The 21,506-nt window shown below is 34.9% G+C and overlaps 1 protein-coding gene across 1 annotated transcript in view; it reads left to right on the top strand.

Annotated features, from left to right (window-relative positions):
• The window catches only part of LOC129261755 (endophilin-A1-like), a 37,801-nt gene that overhangs the window by 962 nt on the left and 15,333 nt on the right, over positions 1-21,506 (top strand). The window contains exons 2-7 of the mRNA XM_064099879.1: positions 152-295; positions 2,193-2,326; positions 4,473-4,539; positions 11,774-11,874; positions 12,588-12,691; positions 18,936-19,084. Of these exons, the coding sequence (XP_063955949.1) occupies positions 178-295; positions 2,193-2,326; positions 4,473-4,539; positions 11,774-11,874; positions 12,588-12,691; positions 18,936-19,084 (673 nt within the window). The 5' untranslated portion in view covers positions 152-177. The remainder of the gene's footprint in view (positions 1-151; positions 296-2,192; positions 2,327-4,472; positions 4,540-11,773; positions 11,875-12,587; positions 12,692-18,935; positions 19,085-21,506) is intronic.

Genomic DNA, 21,506 nt, shown 5'->3' with positions numbered 1-21,506 from the left:
CCTTACTAGGTCACATGCCCCACAGGGCTATTGAAAAATATTACCCTTTTTCCCGCTTTATTTGCCCTTTTTGATATTCTTTTCAATGTACATGTACAGTATTTGCATAAATAGATAAACAAATTAATTTTCATATATGTTGCCATTTCAGTAACCAGAGCAAAGCAGAGTACTGCGATGACAGTCTCCAAGATGAGAGGCCAGACCAAGAACTCAAGGTACCCACAACCCGAGGCCAATCTAGGAGAATGCTTCTTGAAGTTTGGAAGGGATCTGGGTGAAAACTCAGTCTTTGGTAGGTCTCACGCTGCTTTTAAACTGTTGACCGCCTTCATGCGGTTTCTACCTTTATAAAGCCCGTCTCACACTATGCGATCCGAATTTCAAATTAATTGTGATAACATTTGATATGGATATTCCAACTAATCAAATATTATGGATCAGAGATAAGAATAGGGGTAGGAACATGTAGGCCTGGGACTTTCGGGTATTTTTGTCTTGGGTACCCATGGTAATTTTCGGGCGGGTACCCTAAAATCATGTCGCGTGAAATATGATTGGTGGAAAAACCCCAAAGGTGACGTCATCCAGCCACTGGGCCACAAGCAAACTTGTGAATGAAAATATAGTAAGCATGCGCAGTGCAAGCCTCCCGTGTATGCCCCATGCAGTATTCCATCAAAACAAGTCTGCAATACTCTGTCACCTCATACCAAAATCGACCTAGAATCCCACTTTCCTATATTTCATATTAATTATGAAAGGTATTCTCGGAGGATCTGTTTTTTCACTGATACTACAGAGGTAAGCAAATTTTGATTGCTTCTTGCTTTTCCATCAAAATCTTACGAAGTAGCGTCGATATTACATCGTGTTCGTGAGTTTGCAGAATCTATCGCTACAGTATACATGCACAAAGTCAATTGATTTCCGGGTAGTTTCGGAGCGCCGAATCACGATCGTGTTACCATAAGGTATATCACTAACCAGAACCGCAATGCATCATGGGATCAAAAAGGGGGCCGTTAGCGAGCTCTGCGCACAAGCAGAGCTAGCTAACGGCCCCCTTTTCGATCCCATGACGCATTGCGATTCTGATTAGCAATAAACCTTATTTTCGGTTTATGATGAACAGAAAATGGTACACGAACGTGGTTGTCTGGCGCTTCGTATGCTCAAGCTGCAAAAGAAAATCAAACGATCGGAGTCACATCATCACTTGAAAAACTTGTATCGAGGGTAATTGGTGAGATTCAAAATGAGACTTGTGTACTTTTGTGATGAGTTACAATCATGTCTTACACTACGCAATACAAATTGAATTCATATACGTTATACTGGTAAGCAATTTTCGGGTACCGGGTATTGATTTTTCTACCCGGGTACCCGAGGCTTCCAGGCGGGACCCGGGTACCCTGGTTTTAGTCCTAGCCCTAGTGGTAGGACTACTGAAATTGAAATTCATTCCAGTTAGAGCCTCCCTGAATGAATAAAAACAATTTCAATTCCAATCGTAATGACATCATCATCGGCTACGACTTGAAGCCGATTTGTACTTTGAAGCCGATTTGACCATAGGGCTTGCCGCAAAGTAAAAATATGATTTTAGTTTTCCTAACAATATGCCAAACTTGAAATAAAATAATTTTACTACTTGGAACTTTCATATCCAGATGGCATACTATGAGACGGGCTTTAGATACAGAAATGTCATTTGTGGTAATACTCTAAAATTGAATTCAAACAGAATCCAGTAAAATGGTCACCTGCATAATGTACATGTAAATATTTGGTGAACTGAACATACTCTCTGATATCACTGTGTATTGTGTCATGGTACAAGTACTTTATACATGTACTTCAATGTATTGTGTTTTTAAGGTAAATAAAATATTTATGGGTCAATCGATTTTGTTAGAAAAGGGATTATTGCATTCCAGTCAGATGTCGTGTCTTTTTCCCATGCAATGAAATATTTATCTCCCACATGTGCTTGCCCATGTGTTGGTTATCTTCAGTGTCATTATTTTCAGCAATCAGGATTTTAATGCAGATGAGCCAGATCTATATCTATCTCTAACAATTAACCTTGATTTTAAAGACTTTCTCCTGAAATCATTGTGTGCTGCAAATGCATATACCATTACAAACCTTTAAAGAACCCTTTTCCTCCTCTTTCCCATGCAATCCAGGCAATGGACTACTGGAGGTCGGTGAGGCCTACAAGCAGCTAGCTGATATCAAAGACAGTCTGGATTTCAACGTCAGGCAGAACTTCCTTGATCCTCTGGACCACCTGAGGACCAAAGAACTCAAGGAAATATCGGTATGGAAGACATCCTCAAGACTTGATCACATCAGGGTCTGTTTTATAAAGAGTTACCACTACAGTGGAGACCTTGATTGTGATTGGCTGCTGAGCCATGTTACCATGATGGTTTTTGCCATTGTGGGGAAATTTCTAGAGTGGTAACCCTTTGTGAAATATGCTGTAGTCTTCAGTTTAATGGTATTTTTAGCATTGCCTATTTCATTTTTGTTTAAATGATCATTTTAACTATCAGAAAGAGTTGATGATATTTTTGATAACTGAAGCCTACATCAGTGTTTATGTGAAAGTAGTTTGTTTAGTGATTAAATCAAGGGAAAGACAAAATATTTGGACCATGTAGAAAAAGGTCGTCCAGGTGCGATGAAAGCCAACCTAACTGAAAGACCTCTCGCTCAGGCACACAGCAAGTTCTTATATGGGGCAGCCCCCAAATGAAGACCCACCTGTTGATCAAAGTTTCAATCAGGGTCTGTGCCTGAAGACTACTCCAGGAGTAAAAATTGATGAATCAACTTCACACTTGGACACTTGTCTGTGCACAAGAGTGAAAATGAACCCAAGTGGTGTGTGATTGATTACTTTTTGAACAGGGTGTGAATGACATCCTGATTAATGGTGTTCACATCTATGATACAGTCACACAAAAGGAACTGACTTCAAACTCAGTATCAATGTCTAGTTCATTCAGAACTACATGCATGTAATAGCTTTGATCAGTTTGGAGTCGGTTTCGTTGGTGCGACTGTAGCGTTAGAAAGGTCTATGGATAGCAGGAAGCTAAAAGCGAGAGTGTTCGCCAAGTGCTCTCTTGATTGGAATTGAAGCACATGGAGACTTCATGTATTCTTCAATGATGTGTTCTTGTTTTACTTTGTACTCACTAGCATGTTGCATGTATGAGAGTAGTGCATTGTTTTTCATGATATACTCCTCCACGTACATGTCACATATGACAATGTGGATGGTTTTCTCAAGCAAAATATAGATACATTATATGGGGTCATACGGTCCGATTAGCTCCCAAAATGCTCTGTTTTACAGAGCCTTTACTATATTTATCAACGTCTCTAAAGAATAGCCCCGATAGATTGCAAAAGAGCACCGCAATGTTTTTCCAGGTAGGAATAGAAACATGAAAAAAAAATAACCTCCACCCCAGCTTCCCCCTACTAAAGTCTCCCACTCCTATCAGTCACCGGTAATGGTGACTGACAAACCCATGTTTAAATGTACATGTAGGCATCTCTGCATTGATATAGGAATACTCTGTCTGGAAACGTTCATTTCCTGTACCCCCAAACATTGCTATGTACAATGGAATTTTAAGGGGAATCCAGCCTTGGTCATTAAATATTGTGTTGGAAAGGAGAAAAATTTATAAAAGAGAATGGTGAAAGTTTGAAAGAAATAAGAAAGTTATGGCTGCTTTAAAATTGAGATCCCTAAGACTATGTAGATTTCAAATATGCAACTTGATATATATATAAAGTAAGTTATGACAAGAGGCAAGGACAACTAAATCAGAGATTTATGGTTTTCTCCGGAGTACACATTTCCCTGCAGGAAGCAGTAGTCTAGATTTTACACAGTTAATATATTGTTTTATGTCCTTATGAAAGAAAATTATAATTTGAAGTAAAACTTTTGAAAAAAAATGAAATTTTAGCCATTTTTTTTTTCGGACTACATGGAAGAGTAGTCCTTGCCTTACTTCACGATGACATCACATATGTGGCCAATTTGAAGTCTCTGTGGTTATAGTGATTACCAATATTTACAACTTTTAAAGATTCATAACTTTGTCCAATTCACCAATCAACTTTTCTAATTTTTCTTTTTCCTCTAAAAGTATGTTTTTATTTGGGTAGGATTCCCCTGTAATTTTAGGAATCTATGAACCATACAAACCTCATGAAATTTGCTGTATCGTACTTGAAATTGATGGGGTTTTTTTTGTTTGTGAACTACTTTCCTTGTCTGTTCTTCCCACCAACATCACAGTAGATGCAAGGTCACAAAGAGCTATAAAATCAATTTGAGACTTGATGAACCAATCATTCTCATCAAATTGATTTTATTTCACTTGAAATTGATTTTTTCTGTTTGATGAATCACTTTCTTTTTCTGTTCTTCCCAACAGCATCACCGCAAGAAGATGCATAGTCGCCGACTCGACTATGATGGCAAAAAGCGGAAGGTGCAGAAAGGTATGACCTTTATTAGTTTTATTTCCCTCGTATTTTTCATAGTCTAGATACATGTACATAGTGTATTTGACATTTATATGCTATCATGTTTTCATTTTAAAGACTCCTTCCCTGTCTTCATAAACTTAATATAGAGATCATTTCATACAACTTGATGTGTTAAGTTTTTATTTCAACAGGATATTATGTTACTGGTATCAAAATATATAAAAAGTATCATTTACTGATGTGATGTCCATGATATTTATGTTAATTATAAAATAGCAGGAGTCTATACACAATACAACTTGGACATAGAAAGGGGGAAATTATACATGTAAATTCTCTTTTACTTGTACTTTCATTTTTGACAATTGTTTCTTTAGCAATTCCACAACCGAATGTTATCATCATCAAGTGTGCACTTTATTAAAAACCAATTTAAAGTAACCAGTATGCTCTGGTCTGTATTATTTCAGTTTTATCGACAAATTTTGATGTAAACAAACATATCAGAAAAACCAACAATTGGAATACATCATGCTATTGGGTTGTTATTTATGATGAAAATGGCAATACATTATTTTACCTGTCAAATATAAACAGCAGAATATTTTTAAACTAGCTTGCCATACATGTATTCTGTGATGGTTCTGATTTAATGAAGACAGAACAAAAGGATTTACCGTTCACAGACACGGACACTTCCTTAAAATATCAATAGATGTTATTCACTGTTTATAAATACATGTAGGATGGTTAACACTTGTGAAAACTATCAACAGAATCACATTTTTTTTAAATGTCACATGACTGATCAAGAAGTTCCCATCACATGTATTTATTTCACTCTTCTGGGGAGTATTTCATGAAATCCTGTCAGTAATTTCATTTAATTTGCTCTCAGCCGAAGCAAATCAGAGGCAAGGATTTTCAGTAGCTTACATTATAACATCTGTCATTGAAAATCACTATCAAAGCCTTTCATGAAACACTCTTGCTGGTGTAACTTATAAGGGAGCATACATGATTATTGAACAGTGTACATGTATGTTCGCATTTGGTATTATACAGTATGGGCTTTGGGCCTCACTAAACACCGCGAGCAAACCAAAACTTGCAAAAAAAAACTCATTACTTTACGATCCAAATATTATAGCAATGTCCTTTTTTTCAATTAAAAGGGACATCTTTGTATATAAAGAAAGCAGAGCAATGAAAAAAATGCAGTGGTATGAAAAAAAATCAGCAAGCAAAGATACAATAGTATGAAAGAGGCATTTTTATTCTCAATACAAAAAGATTTTAATAGTGCAATAGTAATTTTTATCAAATGCCAATTGCACTATTAAAAGTACATTTGTAGGCAGTCCTTGATTGTTGGTTATCCATAATTGACGAATATCCAAGTTCGTTACAGTTTTATAATGGGAGCTATTTTTGTCAAGATTTTATCTTTCTTCCGTACCAAAATTAGGGCACACAGAAATACATCTCTACTATTCTGCATTAGAAAAGTACAAGTAGAAGTTGATTGTGTCTGACTTTGATGTAGACAGATACTGTTGATAAAAATCTTGTCCAGACTTTAATATTTTTGAAGAGAGCGTTTCTGCCTGATAAGATCTAACAAATCAAAGGACTGCTCATCACAGTTACGAAATAGGAGATTGTTTCCATGGTTACATAAGCCCTTACCATATACTATTCCACAGACAAGTATAGCCCAAATCTATATCGGACCATGATTAATCATGATTCATTATTTACAACATCTGCAGCACCAAATTAGTTGTAAAGGACAATAACTCTATTTATTGAGAACTTTGACAAATTTCATTTATATTGCCTTGGATATATTGCATACATGTAAATAACCATTTTTCATATGATATGTCTTTTTGTGAAGGTTTTATGCTATAAAATATTGTTATTCTTTGGAAAAAGTGTTTAACTAATTCTACTCTTGATGTTTGACTAGAACTTTCCCCTTTGGTGGTGATGCCAATGTGCTTTGGAAATTATTTGATAACAATAATGTTTAACATTTATTGAATCTATTGATTGAGTCCAGTTTTTAGACTCTTTTTCTTTATTCTTGTTGTGGCATGGTATATGCTTTAATATTTTTGTCAATGATTTAATACTTTCTTAGCCATGTTATTGATAAACTGATGGATTTCCCTCTCTTCTTTTTTGTTTTCTTTCTCAAAACTGTTTTCTTCCCTTCTTGGCCACCCAGGAGGTAACATTTCAACCTGTCTTCCTTATTATGTCACATTTAATTCCTTTTTCTAATTTTTCAATATTTCAATGAATACCATAATAGTTTTAACACTTGCATGCCTGGCTAACCCGCATGGAATAGAGTATACAATTTTTCAATATTGGTGAAGTATTTTGTGTCTTTATAAGGGATCACTGCTTTGCCTATGATAAACCAGCTATTATCCAGAACTAAACATTGTCAAGAGGTACATGTCATATATGTAAATGTACATGTATGGGTTTATACTGCACATGTGGTAGTTGGTCTAGTCTGATACTACATACATGTACATGGACTTTAACCCTTTTCACTATAAAAATGTACACTTAGTTTAGAACCAATTTAGTCTAGTGCCCAGGTGTTCTAATTTTCTCTTTGCCTACCAAAAATAGTTCGTACTTTGTCAAATGAAAATTTGATAAATTCTTTAGTTATCTCATGACTACACGTGGTGTGTGTTAAGCAAGTGATTAGTAGAGGAAATGGGAATAGCCTTAGAACTAAAATTTAGAAAAAAAATTGGAAAATGGGCTTAATGGCAATTAGACAAGCCATTTTAACTGTTTTTTGTACCATCTACATACGTGGTTTGAATAAAAATGAATGGAACTTTGTTTTTGTTTTTTCAACTCACTATACGGCCGCCGTAAGGGAAATGTGAAGGCAGCATAACTGCATGTAGGATTTTATCATATGGGTAGAGACCTAATGGAAAATTAATGAAGACCGTCATTGGCAATTCACTGTTTGCTGGCACACTGTACAGTACAGTCTTATGATCGCAAATGAGACCTATTTTTGTCATGAATCATCTCTAATATGGTGGAACAAAGAACAAACTATTTTAAAAGGAAAATGGAATGAAGATACTGTACAAAAGTCATTAAATTCTGTTATGGTGTACATGTAAGAAAAAAAAAAGGAAAATGGGTTAACGAATGATTGCATGAATAAAGAAATAGTTGTGGGAAGAACAAATCCTATTTTGAAAAATGCCTGTACCCTTTAATAAGAGTGTACATGTACTTTTATCGTAGGAATCGTAGGAAGTTTTAATGTCTTGGTCAAAATCGAAAGTCTTGTCCCTGCGCTCGTTGCACAATAAATTACAGTCAATTTCATTTCACAGCTGTCCACATTATAATATACAAATGTGTGTACATGTACATGTAGGTAGATGTGTAACTTTTTTTAGTGGGGTGAGGGAACATTTATAAAATTAAAAAAAAGAGATGATGAATTCTAGCTGGAGTCTCATCATATATCTATTAGACAACAGTCTAAAAGAAATTTGCTCTTCTTGTATAGGGCATTGATAATTATCAAATCTCGAACAACCCCCCTTGCTATTATGCATGTACCTGATTTATATTTTTTGAGAGTATATATATATGTGATTAATATATATATATATATTTTTTTTTTTTTTTTTTTTTTTTTTTTTTTTTGCCTCTCAGTTTACAACAGTGTTTCCACTTTGACAGAAATTTCCTGATTTTCTGGAAAACTGGATCATTTCCAGGAAAGTTTCGGGAAATTAAGAAATTCCAGGAAATCCAAAAATTACAATCAAACAACAATTAAACATAGCAACTTTCAATATTCATGTTATATTTTTTGCTTCATACGTAGCTCAATCACACTCCGCACTCGCATTTCATGATTTTTTTCCTATTTTAAAAAGGGGCTTGAACAAAAAAGGTTAAGTTCCTTGAATTCGGTCACTTGGACCAAGTTAAAAGCTCCCTGTAGCATTGTCCAAGTTTTGTTAAAAATCAAACTTGAAAATTCCAGGAAATGTCGATGAATTTCGGGAAATTTCAGATTCAGGTTCGGGAAATTTGTTTTGGATCTGTGGAAACACCAGTGTAAAATATCAATACAATCTGCATGATTTTGCAATGCCCCACTTTCCCAGCAGCATAATAACTTAACATATATACAAGTACTTGTTTCAGTGTATAAACTAAACAGTAAAGCATTGCAACTACATGTACTGTACTGTACATGTACAGTACTAAACCGTAATCTTCTTGGGTGCTGGCTTTTAATATAGCACTTTGTAGGAATACATTTACTGTACATGTACATGTAGAACAGTCGTGAAGATCCACAGGCGCAGATCCAGGGAGGTGGCCAAGATCCCCCATCCATACATGTATGACCCATCAAATATGCTCTTTTTGATGGGTGATAACGTTTTTGTTGCATTTTATTTTTTAATGTGGGGTACCCCATCCCTGCGTTTCCTTTGTAAAAAATTTGATCACCCCATGAAAATTTAATCATATATATATATTTTTTTTAATTATTTATTTATAAATTCATGTACATGTATCAATGAGCCATTTTTATTTGTATGTTTATTATACAATTCTTTACTTTGGTATAAAAGTTTAATGACCAGTATTGCTTTACCATCCAATAGAGCTTTTCTGACAATCTTGATTGTGATTTTACATTAAGCATTGTTTTCATGTAAAGCCGTTGGATAAAGTTACCATATTGTTTATTGTACGTTCTGACCCCCAAGGAATTTTCTAATTTCATAATACTGTCAAATTGTTCAATGCAGCTCAAATTATATGTCCAGAGCATTTTTTCTTCTTCTCTGAGTCATGTCCTATCCATTCATTCAATTGATGGTTCCTCCTGTACAGGGGTTTATTGCTTTTGCATGCAAGTTATGAAAATGACTCTTAATGGAATTGTAGTTTTGAACTAGCAAAGTAAAAAAGTAAAAAAGTAAACTACTTTAAGCTTCATTGTACATGTTAATACGAGGGAGTTGGGAGTACATGTAGATACTCCCAACTCCCTGGGAGTACAAACATTCCCTGTACATTTACTGTGTGAAGCTCAATATACATGTTATATGTAAAAGGTCCATCAATAATCTTAAATCTTGAGGAAGAGGGGTGTTGTGGGCTTTAATATTCAACATAGCCCCATTTACAGTGTCCTATTTTTTAATGATTTCTTAGTCACTTTTGTTTCTATATTTCTTATGTTCTGAATTGTAAAGTGCTTTCAAATGATATGGATTTCATGAAAAGTGCTATATAAGAATAAGTTATTATTATTATTAATCCCCCCATGTCCAAAATAGCCCTGGCCAGAGAGTTTGCAAAAGAATCTTGGCTGTTTTTTTTTTTTTTTTTCATTTGGTTCAACGCAAAGATAGGGGGTTTTAACCTCAGTACCCCCCCCCCCCCTCCCTTCTTCTAAAGTCCATGCTTACATGTACATTTTTGTACATACATACATGTACTCTACTAAAGAAGCACCAAAACATTTTCTGTCCATATGTTGTACTGTACACTTGATAGAACTTCAGAGCTCTATTATTCTATTATGTCATACTTTGCTGGTCTTTGTTAGCATCTCAAAGTCAACAACTAAATAACCTATTCAATATGCACTCTGGCTAATCCACTATTGATTAATTTTCTGAACTTGAATGAGCAAGGGTTTCTGTAATCTGTACATGTAGGGTAGCTATTGTACTAGTTCTGTAGTTCACAGGTGTACTAGTTTTTGTATTGACCCTATACTAGACTGGTACATACATGTACGAAGAAAAGCTAATAATACAAAGCATTTATCTTTCACCATGCATTGTGGTGAGATGAAAGTTATATAGCACCATAAAGGCCACACATTTTTTTTTCTTTTTATGTGCTTATTTTAAGTATTTTTGTATTTTGATATTCTGTTTTTAATTTCTTCCTGTTTTATTGTTGTTATTATTTTCATTATTTCATTATTATAGTAAAAGAATAATGACATTTCTATAGCCCCTTTTCTTAACAGATACCAAGTCAATTGCCTAGAGAGTAAAAGAATTAATGATTATGATAATGAACAGTTATAGCGCATATAACATTTCTATGTGCTTCCAAAGGACTTGGTTATCATATTCCCAGCTTTAATTTACACGTAGCCAGTATTAATACAGTCTGTGTTTTATAACAATGTTAATTGTAATAATTATAAAGTTTTCATTTTTTTTTTTTTTTTACTTTTAGTCATTTTTATTTCAAGTAAATTTTTTCTTATTTAGGGAGGGGGTGTTTTACATGTCAATTACACTCACCCAATGGACTTGTTCTGTGCTCAGAAAGTATTACTTTACACATGTTTTTCATATTTTTATTTTCCATATAATTTTTTAGCTTTCTTTGTTTTGCTGGCTTGTCTTTAGTCTAGATGTTGGTGGTTATAAACCGTGCTTTAAAGTGGTGTAATGCTCATGTGGTGTCTGTTTGTATTCATATTTTGTAGTGTTCCGCCCCTGCATGACTGTTCTGTTCCATTTTGTTTTTGTTTTCTCCAGTTTATAATTTCTGAGGTGTTTTTTTAATGGTACTTGTTTTCAACACCTGGATTTGTTTTTTGAGGTGTTTGATTATTATTATTTCTAGATTTACATGTATGCTTGAATTTTTAATGATTGAGCACAAATACAGGTAGCGCAATCATGCATTTGCTCCTGCAACGATTGCTCTCCCAATTTCTCGGAAAATGTAGAGGTGTTGGTTTGTGAAGGTACACAACATGGTTTTTAGTTCAGAATGTTGCAAGGATTTGGTTAGGGTTGGGTCAACTTAAGGTTTCATATGTATCATGAATTTTCCATAGCATTCATCGCAGGAGCAAGTTTTATGGAACTTATCATTATTATTATTTTTTGTGTTGTTGGGGGAGGGGGGGGTGATATGATAATTTATGGACTTTCCATATTTGAGGGTGTGATGCATATATGTACATGTATGCATGTAAAAAAACAACCTTTCTTCTTTAATATATTATGTTTGTGTTGATTGTGATTTTATGTATAATTTCAATATTCCAATCTCCACTTTCTCGCCTTTCCAATTCACCTCCATTTCTATCCACCTCCAGGACTTTACACATGGTGGTGTACCATAAACTTCCTCCGTGATAATCTGTTTTTGTTCTCCATTTGAATATGTGATATTGTAGGTTCCCAGATCCCAGAGGAAGAGGTTAGCATGGCGCGGGAGAAGTTTGAAGAGTCTAGGGATATTGTAATGAATGGAATGGCCAACCTCGTGGATAGTGACGTAAGCTTTTAATAATGATATTCTATTAATTTGCACATTTGTTTCTCGGCATTTTCACAGGTACAGTAGTTTTAATCTGTGATTTGAGACTCTGTTTTTAATATGCTGTTCATACAAGGCATTATTAATTCACAATGGCCAGGCTGGGAAAAATTACACGGGGTAAGGGAATTTGCCGCTGCCCTCCCCCCCCCCCCCCCCCCCACTTTGAAATGCCACAGTGAACCATGGAAATATAAAAAAAATATAGCCCTGGAAAAAGTGACAAAATTTATATGCAGCTGTAGTACGTATCTTTGGATGGCAGTAAATATGATCTACAAAACAATAGTCATTTAATAATTTATTGGTGCGGATTCCAGTGCTTTAATATAGCATCACTTATTCTTTCATTACATAAGAGACTTTCACTGTCACATTGATTGAGACAGTTTCTGCTAGTGTTTCAAATTTACAACCAGAACTTACTTTTATCTTGAATTGAGTATTAACAGAGGACAAAGCCCTACTCAATATTCATGAATGAGATTTATAGACATTATAGCACAATGTAACAGTATAGTACATGTGTAATAAGAAATAAAACTCTCACTTTATGAATTTTTAGGAAACACTCCAGAATAAGGATCATGTTTACATGTACATCATTTTGAAAAAGTGAGTTTTTTTTTTCATTGGTCTATGTGACTTACTTTTTTGTTGCACTGTAATAGGTTGAACAAGTGAGGCAGCTGCAGGCATTGGTAGAGGCTCAGCTTGAATTCCATCAACAGGCTCAAGATATCCTGAACCAGCTTACTTCCAGCCTTGGGGACAGGTAGGAATAACCATCATCATAATCATCAACCTCATTGTCACTTGATATTTTCATTGGTAGCAGGAGTTATAAGGTTATCATCGTCATTTATATCATCAGCTTTTTCATCATCATTATTGTCATCATGGTAATCATCATTTGATTGTCATCATCATCATACTTAATCATTACCATTACTGACTCCAACCATCAGCCCTGTCACCAATCTTCCGATCATCTTCTATGTACATCAACTCTGTCATCATCATCATCACCTTCATCATTGTTATCATCATCATCATCATCATCGTCATAATCATCATGAGCATCATCATTAGTATCATCACAATCATCATCATCATGAGCATCATCATCGTATCATCATCGTAGCATCATAATCATTACCACCCTTTCTGTCATCACCATTATCATCATCATCATGGTATCATCATCATCATCATGGTAATGATTCAACAATCATTGCCATGATAGTCACCAACACCATCATCATCATCTCTCTCTATCTCGCGCTCTCTCCCCTTCTCCCTGCCTCCTTCTCTCCTCTCAAGCCCTCTGTTCCGCTGTGAGTTCTTTTCCCCCAATTTACAAATTTGATCACCTACTGAAGGAAAAGACATACATGTACTATGAAGATATACATGTACATGTACTTGTAGATGTAGAGCACTTCAAGAATGCATGTGTGATATGTCCCCCCCCCCCAAAAAAAAAAAAAAAAAAAAAAATGATAATAATAATAATAATAAATAAATAAATAAAATAAATCAATAAATAATAAATATATAAATAAATAAAAAAAAATAAAAATGTATCAAATAAAAGCAAGGTCAAGATGAGAATTGAGCAAAACTGAAAGGTGTGCATACAATTCTATTGGTAGACATATTAATAGCACTTATTTGAGAGATTAGATCGACGTATCTGATAGTTTTACCCCTTTTTTTGTTGAATTTGTCTATGCTTGCACTTTATTGATGGTAATCTGAACAGAGCCTGTAATATGAACGTTTCACAGTGTATTGCAAGTAAATGAAAGAAAAACTGTGATTGGTTCTTGAACAAAATAAGTATGCAACATTGAGCTTGATTGGTCATTGTCATTTTTAGATTGATTGCAAACATTTGTGTTAAAGATCCAGGAATTCTATAACTTGAACCATCTGAGGGTGACCAAAAATGTCAGAACCGTATTTTGATTTGGTCTTACCCTGTTTGAGGTTTTAAAAGATGATGTTCTAAAGAAAATCACATAACTTCTCATTGTAAAAGGATTCGTGTCATGCCATAGAGTTGCAAGTAAATATTTTTATTCTAGAGTCGAACCTTGCAAAAGATCCCTAGTCTCATCTGCTTTGCACGCTTAAGTTAACCCTTCATTCGGAATGGATTCCCTTGGTGCATCATGTCAATAGTATACCTCATTATCTAGCACAATCATACATATTCACGTACATGTGGTATCTGTGTTTCAAACTTTAGATTTTTGGGTAGTTTTGATATGATTGTATGATCATAAAACAGGTGCATGGTACAAGATATTTTAATAGGATGCACTGTATTTGTACACTTACATGTTGGCCCGTATTCTCAAAAGAGGTTTCAATTGTACCATGGTACAAAACCATGGACTATGCAGATTTTTAACATAATTACGCTTATCTCATCGCGTACAAAAAGTTAAATCTAATTAAATACACGCTTTCGGTTAAGTGCGCTTAGAATGAAGCAGGTTTAATAATGAAATAAATCTGCATAGTCCATGGTTCTACACCATTGTGTACAGTATCTAACCTACCATACAGCCTCTTCCTGCCTTCCCTCCCAAACCACCCCTCCCCGCCAAAAACAAACAAACAATGAAACGAATGGACAAGGATAAGAATGGATACAACTGCAAATCAAGGATTGACCAGAAGAGCGCCCACTTCCCACCTTCAAGAAAGTAATCACTCCAATTACATCCGATTGTGCTGAAGTTTGCCAATGCTTTGTATGAAAGTAGGCCATCAAGTGGTGGATCCAGAGAGGCATCTGTTCACCTGTGGATCCTAATGTCCCCTCCTCCCCCTCTACTGTAAAAATGGATCCACCACTGTGTTACTGTATTGATACAAATTTGGCACAAAGGAGGAGTGTGATTGTAGCACCGGAAACAGCAGTTCAGGATAAAGCTACGTGTAGCCAAGTGTAGTTTTGATAGGGCGCCTAGGAATAGATTATTTGTAGATAGATGGTGCGATATTAGGAATATTATCATAAGCATCATTTTCTTGGAGGAGGGGGGGGGGGCTGTTTTGGACAATCCTTGATATGCTGCTGTGTCCATCACCAAAGAATGTAATTTCCAGGACTGTATAATCTAGTTGTATTCTCTGAAGTCTGGTATTGCTTGAAGGTGATGAGAGCAGTGGTACTACCTCAGCATTGTGGACTGCATGCATGGACACATCAATGCATTGTGATTTCTTCCCTGTCTGTTAAAACCCACTTTTAAATCTATGAGGACATATTCCATTGCAGAATATTCAATTCAGGGCGAGGGGATTTCATTTATTTGAACATGTGAGTGACCTTCTGTCTGTCTGTGCACATGTATGTGCGTGCGTGTCCGTAGCCTAGCTTCACTGGATGGAAAGACAAATGACCTTGCATTCATGACCTCCTGATTGTTGCATGAGAGTCCTCCAGTGGCATGTTGTATGCAACGGATGCATGTCCCAAACAGATATATATTTTACAAACCTGTTCCTTGTATGAAATGGCCTAGGAATGGTGATAGTGTACTAGACTAACCGCCCTTTCACACGGTAAAAAAATCGTAATTTAAATGATTCCAATGAAAAATAAGGCTAATGACGAATATTTAGCATGTGTGTAACCAATCCAGAATCACAATCACGAATTCAAATTCTACTCCGGAGGTGAGTTCCAGTTACATGACAGTTTCACTCAAATTACTGTACAAATTATACGTGTGAAAGGCTTGACCTCCCAAAAGTCTTTTGGGGGGTCAAGTTTATGTGTTCTTTCAAGCACTTCCGTAGATAATACAATTGTCATGCACACATCGTATCGATGCAGTTCTTTGTTGGACAACTCATCAAGGACACATACCGCCTTCGCTTGGGAATTCAAATTCAAATCACAGTTTTTGAGTGAGCGTGTGAAAGGTCAGATGATTCTAAAGACAAATTGCAATCATCAATACAATGATGATGTTCTACAATTGGTTTATTCAAAGACCTTGATTTCCATCAAACATTATTGTACTTTGCATCATCAAAATTAATCCTTTCATCGCACTGGAAATGATTTTAAAAAAACCTGCATTCATAAAGTCAACAGAAGTTTACAAATAAAATTACAACAATTTGTATAATTAAAGTATTTAAGTCAAATTACATTTTCTATGGATCTCATTTATTCAAGTTTCATTTTATGAACATAATACCCAATGGTTCCAAGGCAGTAACATCATTTAAGCATTTATAATGGATATCTTAAATATAAATGATGATTCAAGATTCACATGTGAAAAGGCCATAAGACACACACACCATCCAGGGAGCTCAATTGTTTTCCTACCACCTACCTCCCTCCCCCCTGGCATCGGAATACCGTCTATCACACCAAGAAAAGTCCTAATCGTAAAGGTATAACAGAATTTGCAATGAGTTGGGCGACCCATCAGCATTCTGCTTTAATGGCAAAGTTGCGGGCTCAAAACCCAACTTGCAGAAAAAAGAAAATTTTCATTTTTCTCTTCGTTTTTTTTTGGTGAAAATTGACATCAAAATGGGTTATCTGTGGTATGGAGGAAAAAGGAACAATATTGTAAGAAAAACAAGTTTGTGTCCAGGGCCCGTAACACAAATGTTAATAGCGATTAATCGCAAATTTGAAAGTATAATTCTGATTAGTTCGTCGTCAGTCGACTGAGCAAAATGCACATGCAACGTTGATATTGAAAGGCCGTTTCATTTAATAGCAATTAATCGCTAACCTTTGTGTTACGGGCCCAGGAAGGCTCATGTTGCTAGCCCAGTATTAAACAATTCTATTCTATGTAGTCTAGTTTTTCATAATGAAAAAAATATATATTTACAAGATTGTACAACACATACCTTTTTAATAACAAAAGTCAAATTCTCTAAGTCAGAGAGATTGTACTGACACTAAGGGGGTGTTCCAAGAAAGTATTTGCAATCAATCGCAAATATTCTGCTTTAATTTCACAATTGATAGATCGGATTTAGCTCTAGCAAATCAGATTACACTCCTTGTTTCAACGAGCAGATTAGCGATCGATCACAAATTTGCAATTGATAGCAAGACATATGCTTGATTTAGGGACCAAAAATAGACATGCGAATGATCGTAAGTTTATTGTAACACCCACCTACGATACAAATGCAGCAAATAACTATTATGGCTTTATCATCTTGGCAAGTCAGTGCAGTGCCTGCATGTGGGAAACCAGACCTTCTACCACAGAATACACCACATTATTTGAGAATCCTGTTCATGAAATTTTAAAAATCCATTAGATGGACTTCAGAACAAGTCCTCCTAAATCAAAAAAGCAGAACTAGAATATTCCAGCTTACTCTGATCCCCAACCATTAATGGGATTGAATAAAGCCACATCTGTGCCCCGTGTTTAACAAAGAGTTACAATTGATCCAATCAATCACAACTATGGAAAGCCATCGACATCTAAATACACGTCTCTTCAAAATACTTGTGTATGTACATATACATTTACATTCACTGTTTTATTGACATTTCAGTATGCTACTCTATGTTTTCAAAGGACATTGTACAAATTTCCTTTAAAAAAAAATTATGGCATTGATGGATTTCCATATACATGTAATTGAGGTTGATCGGATCAATTGTAACTCTTTGTAAAACGGTATTACATGTATCTGCATCCATAAACTCATGACAAGGGTACATCTGATCTGCATGCATCCAAAAAGTCAAGATGGGTGCAATAGCACATAATTCATTCTAGTATTTTGATGCACACTTTTTCTTTAGGTATTAGGTACATATATCGTTCATATACAATAGCAGACATTGTTTGGCATGAATAAAGTCAATATCCATAAAGGATGACAACTGCATACAGGTACATTCCGGTATTAACTCGATAATCTAAAGGTCGTTCTGAATGATGCTGAAGCCTTTTGATTTTTTTTATTCCACATTAGAGTGTTCATGCATGAATACCCAAATACCTTACATTTTTAGTAGTTTTATCCATTTTGAGTCATATTACCTTCTATGCTGGAGGCATGTGTCACCTTCCCATACGTGGGTATGAAAGTGAAAGGTCCCCAATCCATAGACATTTTGCCTACACATGGCTTTTTGCACACAATAGGCTACAGTTGTTTGCTGAAGAGTTGATGCATGCTCAATTCAAAATAGTGTAGCGCCCTCTGTAGTAAGAATGGCCCAGATGAATGAAAACTCCTCTGACATGGTATATAGCTTTGATTCCAAATTATATTACAATTGAATAATCCTTAAGAAAAAAATCAGATGTTTTTATTTCCAAATATAAAACCATTATTTAAAAGAACCGTCTTGCACACCCCCAAGCTACAGTTAATCGGAAAGTTGTTACCCTCGCTTTTTTTCCAAATCTTCTTTTGAAGAGTTGTAGAAATGACTGTTGATATTGGACTACAGAACAAGTACATGTGTCAATGAGTGACAAAAAGCAGCTGCAATAACCCCCCTCCCTTGCCATTTTCTCCCTCCCTCTGTATTTCTGTCTCTCTATATACTTTCTCTCTCCTTTGCATCATCTTCATAAGAACGTGTATATTACTGTCAACACAAGCTACAATTTCTAGAAACCACTCCTTAAGCACTTTTTAAAGGTGAAATTATCCCCCCCCCCTTAAAAAAAATCAAGTACCTGTAAACTTCATTGTGACTGTATGAAATGATCCTATTATATTCCTTGATTGTTGCCTATTGTTGAAAAAAAAAACATAAACATTTGTTTCACAGTTGACTGCCTAAAGATGCGATGCATGTACCATGTCAATCTTGACCAGCAAAACTACCCATATAACACATTTTATTTTTGGTAATACACATGTACACTTATATTGTTTAAATGCCCCCCCCCCCCCTCCCAGCATCCTGCAAATAAAAATCTTTTCATTATTTAATTAATGCCTTTCAATCTGCTTCATCATTTTTTGTTTTTCTTTTTTTTTTGTAGGATAATGGATGCTGAGAACCAGCCAAAGGCCTACAAGCCAAGGAGAGCAGTGACCAGTACACTGTCCAGTAACTCTCACACCACAACCTCTATGGACAGTGATGATGATGATGACAGTGGTGTCCAACAGATCTCATACAAACCAACAAGTAAGCCCCCTTTCCATCAATTCTTTGAATATTTACTGGTGGTGTCATGACGTTTGCTCCGGCGACAACTGCTCCGATTGAAAATCTGCACGTTAAGCCAAACATGAACCCAAACCTCCAAAACTAAATAAACACTAATCCTTACCTTTACATTGTTCCGATCCAAAACCTCTATAATAATCTTAACTCTAACCCTATGCCGTCTGAGATATTAAGACCGGAGCAAATGTTGTGTCACCTTACTGGTCCATTGACCTTCAGCTTTCTGTTTCCTTACTTGTAAAACCTGTGTTGCTGGTGTTCTAAAAATCTTCATCAAAGTGGAACTGTACTCCATGAAAAGTTATATTTGAATAAAAAGAGCAAAACCCATCATATAATTTTCTTAACACTGGAAATGTCATCAAAATCGGGTGTAAAATATAAAGAAAGTTATGACAATTTAAAATTCGCCTAATTTCGCAGAAATATATGTGCATCCTGGTTGCTATGCAAATCTGCGATCCAATGGCATTAACCACTTGCGAATCTTTATATATGATTACATAAAATGTGTTTACTTTCTCTATGTTATAATTTGAAACGAAGTTGTTCCTAACAGAAAATTGCAAGTTTCGTGACCTATTGTGATTCAATGAATGAAATCTTGATTGGCAAATCTGGTTGCTATGCAAATTGAAATTAAAATTGAAATTGAAACTTTGAAATTGGAACTTTATTTACCACAATCTTCATAAAAAACATACAAATCAAGGAGTATAAACATTTCAATAACATACATGTACATTATAACACAAGTGAGTATATTCAAGAATAGTGGAAGGATCACTGAAAAGTTACAAGGAACTTTTAAATTAGTGATCCTGAAACTAACACAAAACAACACAATTAAAAAACAAATGCAGTAAGGAAATACAGAACAAACAAACATAACAAAAGTAAACAATTGTATCTATATCAGTATTACTATTAGTATTAGACTTTCTGCATGAATTGTATTGTTAAATGTCTTTTAAAGCTTTGAAGAGTTTTGCACTGCTTAATATTTTGAGGGAGCTTATTCCAAAATAATAGGACCCCTACATAAAAATATGTTGTTTGAGAAAGAATAATGGCCATATATTGCATGAGTATCAGCTGAATTTCTTAATATTTGCTATCTAAAGGAACTGTTGCTGGCCTAGCGCCATGAGCGTCTCTGGACGGTGTGCGCGCTATATAAAATATCACTATTATTATTATTATTATATCTATGTATATCTCTATTGGTTTGGAAAATGTTGTCAAAATTATTAGGCAAAAGTTTGTTATAATAGGAATACATAAAAACAGATAATTGAAAATCATGTAGTAAAGAAATTGGAAGTATATTTAATTTCAAGAAAAGAGGTCTGCTATGACTTAGAAAGGGTTTATGGCATATTATACGAACTGCTCTCTTTTGAAGAAGAAAGATAAGGTTCAGTAAGTGTTGCTTGCAGGATCCCCAAACAATATTGCAATAAGATATGTAAGGTAAAATCAATTTATTATACCTTGTAAGAAGCATATTTTGTGGTAAAATGTCTTTAAGTTAACTCAGTATTCCTATTGTTTTGGAAACTTTCCTTAAAACCTCATAAACATGTGTCTTCCATTTTAAATCCTTGTATATACTAATTCCTAAAAAATGGTGTAGTATTTACATGTTGAATTAAGTTGCCATTAATATATATATTTACTTCTTTTGCACTATTTTTCGGAGAATTGAACAGCATTACATGGATCTTTTCATATTCAAGTTGTAATTTATTCGCTTCAACCCATTTGCTAACCCTTGAAAGTTCAGAGTTAAAGTTTTTAGTGAGACATTCCACATCACTGTGTTTATAAAATATATTGGTGTCGTCTGCAAATAACAAACAATTTAATAGTGGAGATACTGAATTTAAATCATTGATGTAAATCAAAAAAAGTATTGGACCGAGGATTGTTCCTTGCAGAATACCGCAAGAAACAATTTGATAATTAGAGTTTTTAGAATTGTACACTGTAAATTGTTTGCGGTTACTCAAATAACTGTGAAATAAATTTGGTAAAAGTAACACCACGGATTCCATAATGAGAAAGTTTTTTAAAAGTATTTTGTGATTTATGGAGTCAAATGCTTTTTTAAAGTCTAAGAACAGTCCAATAATAATCTTTGTTTTCAATTGCTTTTGGCACACTCATTAAAAAATATAAGATAGCATGATGGATGAAATGTCCAGCTCTGAAACCAAACTGTTTATTACAAAGAATTTTGTTTTTATAAAGAAAGTTTTGAAGTTGTTTATAGCTACATCTTTCAAAAAATTTCGAAAATAGTGGTAGTAAGGAAATAGGTCTATAATTTGTAAATAAATCTTTTGGTCCCTTTTTATGTATAGGATTAACTTAGCAA

Source organism: Lytechinus pictus, chromosome 5, assembly GCF_037042905.1.
Source record: "Lytechinus pictus isolate F3 Inbred chromosome 5, Lp3.0, whole genome shotgun sequence".
NCBI lineage: Eukaryota > Metazoa > Echinodermata > Echinoidea > Temnopleuroida > Toxopneustidae > Lytechinus > Lytechinus pictus.
The sequence above is the reverse complement of the archived record's forward strand: the minus strand, read 5'-3'. Positions and strand labels throughout refer to the sequence as shown.